At 43.6% G+C, this 3,547-nt stretch overlaps 1 protein-coding gene across 1 annotated transcript; it reads left to right on the top strand.

Moving 5' to 3' along the window:
* Positions 1-1,196: 1,196 nt before the first annotated feature.
* Positions 1,197-3,316, top strand: her9 (hairy-related 9). The gene is made up of 4 exons (XM_027170266.2): positions 1,197-1,861; positions 2,068-2,163; positions 2,276-2,363; positions 2,478-3,316. Exons 1-4 carry the CDS (start codon positions 1,754-1,756, stop codon positions 3,041-3,043), a joined length of 858 nt encoding a protein of 285 aa, XP_027026067.1. The 5' UTR covers positions 1,197-1,753; the 3' UTR covers positions 3,044-3,316.
* The last annotated feature ends 231 nt before the right edge of the window (positions 3,317-3,547 follow it).

Below are 3,547 nucleotides of genomic sequence, written 5' to 3'. Positions count from 1 at the left end.
TTCAGCTCGTATGCATTCATAAAAAATAAAGTCTGAACAGTTAAACTGGAAGAATTTCCATGTAAACAAACATGCAAACTGCTGAAATGAGTTTAAACAGAAATGCATGATCACTCAATAATTCTTCGTTTAAATCATAATGTTAAAAAAAAAACGCTTTTATTGGGTTGCATTCTTTCACAAAGGCAAAACATTTGATGGATTTAAAGGAGATGGTGCACGTCAAAGCGCCGCCTAGTGGTATAAAAGAGGCAGATTAGAGTGAAGGAATGTTTACTAAGAATCACCGACAGATGGCGCCTGAGACTAAGGATTTATTAGGATCTAAACCCCCACGTGTACTTCATCAGGGTTGTATTTATGGGTCAAACGTGCACGCACGCACGCACGCACACGCACACACACACAAATATACATTTATCCAAAACATTCACTGTTAAGCATAAGCAATTAAACAAAACACAAAATAAGCATATGAACACCTGATATTAAGATAAGATAGAACATAAAATTAATTAAAAATTGACAATAAGGTTTGTTCTTATTGAAAAATATCTCATCAACGTACTGCATTTATTAATTTGTGCAAATTTAGCATGCTTTAATAAATCCTCTCAGGCTAAAAAAAGCAGCCCAAGCAAACCAGGCTTTGGCAAACTCCCTAAGCGCACGAGCGGCAAACTCACAGGCGGCACGTGCTCAAAGGAATCAGAAGCGCAGCGAGCAGGCGCACAGACTCACTGGCACGCGGACAGCTGTGGAGCCCCTCCTCCGCGCGCGAGCTCTTTGGCTCCCGCTCGGTTGTAATGGTCGTCGCGCAAACGTTCCTTCAGCCAATCAGAAGTAAATAAGAGCGATTTGCATAAAGCGGGCGAACGCCATTGGTTCCCTGCGTGCCGCTCTGAACCGCCTCGCGTGCCTCAACAGCTGTTTCCTCCCTCAGTACAACTGCCAAAGCTAACTTCTGATTTTAATTTTAACATTCTTTAATTGTATAATATATATATAAAAACATCCGTATTTCGAATTAGAAAATATATTTCCTACACAGAACACATCTGGAAAGGATTTTTTAGACGACCAGAATGAATTTAATTGGTCTGAAAGTATTTCCCAAATGAAAAACATTGAGCGAAAACGCTTATTCGAATCGAAAGATAACTTTAAGTGATACACATAAAACACGTAATAGGTTGTACACAAGACAGGAACGAGTTACGGGAACGAGTTACATTTTGCTGAAGAATATATAGCGGAAAGATAGTCAGAATGGAAGAAAAGGGGAAGCTAGAAAGCAGCGTTTCCCCGATTCCCCTTATCAGTTAAGAGAGACTGCACTCGCCGCTTTGTTGTTTGTCCCTGCAGGGCTGATTGAGCAGCGCGTGACTGACAGCCCGCGGGGGTGTTGTCCAATCAGCGGTCTACCCGCGCCCAATGGGTGAGTCCGCGCGCCCATTGGCTGAGGCGAGTGTGGGAAAGAATGCAGAGCGGGTTTCACACGAACCGGGAGCACGCGCGCTGTCTATAAATACCGCCGGCGTGTGGCAGAGGGAGACTCGCCTCGGCTCGCGCGTACTCATATGTCACTTCGACTTTTAAGTGATAGCAGCTGGGACTTGTGCTGTTTTCACTCTGCTGACCATCACAAGAGCTCGGTCACCTTTAGCATCCCGATTCCGCCCCTGTTTTCAACACTTCCGACGGAATATATATATAAAACAACTTTGTTTTCTTACGGATAAAAGTTTCAATAATGCCAGCTGATTCTATGGAGAAACAGACCGCGTCTCCGATTGCTGGTGCTCCTGCAAACGGAACACACACCCCGGACAAACCAAAGAATGCCAGTGAGCACAGAAAGGTAAATGAACCGAAATACTATTAAATCAACAGCAAGTCGAGAAAGATGTCATCCCTAAAGGGCGTGCATGCTAAGATAGCTCAAGCAAACAAGAATACACGCTTTCACGGTTTATTTATACATGCATTTCTTTATATATTTGTGTTATTGATAATGCACATCCGTAATGTGTTGGCATGCAAATTTATGGTGTTTCTCATTTGCAGTCTTCAAAGCCAATCATGGAGAAACGCCGTAGAGCAAGAATCAACGAAAGCCTGGGCCAACTCAAGACCCTTATTCTCGATGCTCTTAAAAAAGATGTAAGTTTCGGTTTGAAAAAAAAAAGTCTTACTCTTATAAATCAATACATGTTGCATTACTAATCAACAGAATCATGCATGCACTTATTGGCTTTGTGGTTTTTATCGACAGAGTTCGAGACACTCTAAATTGGAGAAGGCTGATATTCTCGAGATGACAGTGAAGCACCTAAGGAACTTGCAGAGAGTTCAGATAACTGGTAAGTTCTAAAAACCCTCGCACCTTTTGTCACCTTACGCATTTTTATTTGTATCTATATTTATTTTCATGCGTTGTCATTCGACCCAACTCAAACTATTTGTTTTACCTCCAGCTGCCATGTCAACTGACACCGCAGTCCTGAGTAAATACCGCGCAGGATTCAGCGAGTGCATGAACGAGGTGACGCGCTTTCTGTCCACGTGTGAAGGCGTCAACACTGAGGTGCGCTCGCGGCTCCTGAACCACTTGTCCGGCTGTTTGGGACAGATGATGGCCTTGAATTACCCTCCGGCTGCCCCAGCCCAGCATCCTCACCTAACGCAGCCTCTGAACGTGCAACTTCCCTCCTCCGCAGTGAGCTCCAAGCTGAGCCCATCTGAAGCGGTGCCGTCCAAGGTGTTCGGGGGATTCCAGCTGGTGCCCGCCACTGACGGACAGTTCGCCTTTCTCATCCCTAATCCTGCTTTTGCCTCCGCTACGACCCCGGTCATCCCTCTCTATGCTAACGCTGGAGTTCCTGTGGCTGTCAGCGCGAGCCCTGTGCACGCGAGCTCAGCTCCTCCAGCGGTGTCCCCTGTCCAGGGCATGACTTCATTCGTCGGTGTTTCTCAAGCTGTGAGTCCGGTTGCTGTGAGCGCAGGTCCCGAGAGCAACGAGCCGGTGTGGCGGCCCTGGTAGACCTCCGTGCATCATGAATAATAAAATGTCGAGTTCCGTTTTATGGGACTGTTTAACACTTTAGTTGAACATGTTGTTCGTTTTGAAATGTTACCTGTTTCCAATATTTGGAACTGTTTGATACATATGATGTTAAGCCCATAGAAAAACACTCAGAAGTACTTTTTATTAAATAATTTAGTTTTGTACAAAGTTTGTAAAAGATGCCAAAGTGTTACTGTCATGTTTTCATTCTGAATGTTTGACGTTGAATAAACATTAATAACAAACTTCTCTATGGTGTTTTGAGGATTTTTTTATTTTAAGCAAATATATTTATTCGATTAGAAACCTAGCAGAACATTTTATTTTAAGAGGGAGACCTCTTTATGAAACCTCTTACTCCATCACAATCTCCAGCTTGTTTTGGTTAAATACATTTATAAGGGCTCTTTCAACAAAAGGGGGTCGTGTTTTTTCCCCTTTCTTTCCCTTTTCCAGAAGGTAATTAAAAGTTTGAAAGGG

This window comes from Tachysurus fulvidraco, chromosome 23 (assembly GCF_022655615.1).
Source record: "Tachysurus fulvidraco isolate hzauxx_2018 chromosome 23, HZAU_PFXX_2.0, whole genome shotgun sequence".
In the NCBI taxonomy this organism is placed as follows: Eukaryota; Metazoa; Chordata; class Actinopteri; order Siluriformes; family Bagridae; genus Tachysurus; species Tachysurus fulvidraco.
The sequence above is the reverse complement of the archived record's forward strand: the minus strand, read 5'-3'. Positions and strand labels throughout refer to the sequence as shown.

Coding starts and splice junctions, on each gene's coding strand:
- her9 (XM_027170266.2), top strand. CDS start 1,754: ATGCCAGCTGATTCTATGGAGAAACAGACCGCGTCTCCGATTGCTGGT. Junction 2,164..2,275: donor TCGATGCTCTTAAAAAAGAT/GTAAGTTTCGGT, acceptor TTTTATCGACAG/AGTTCGAGACACTCTAAATT. Junction 2,364..2,477: donor GCAGAGAGTTCAGATAACTG/GTAAGTTCTAAA, acceptor TTTTACCTCCAG/CTGCCATGTCAACTGACACC.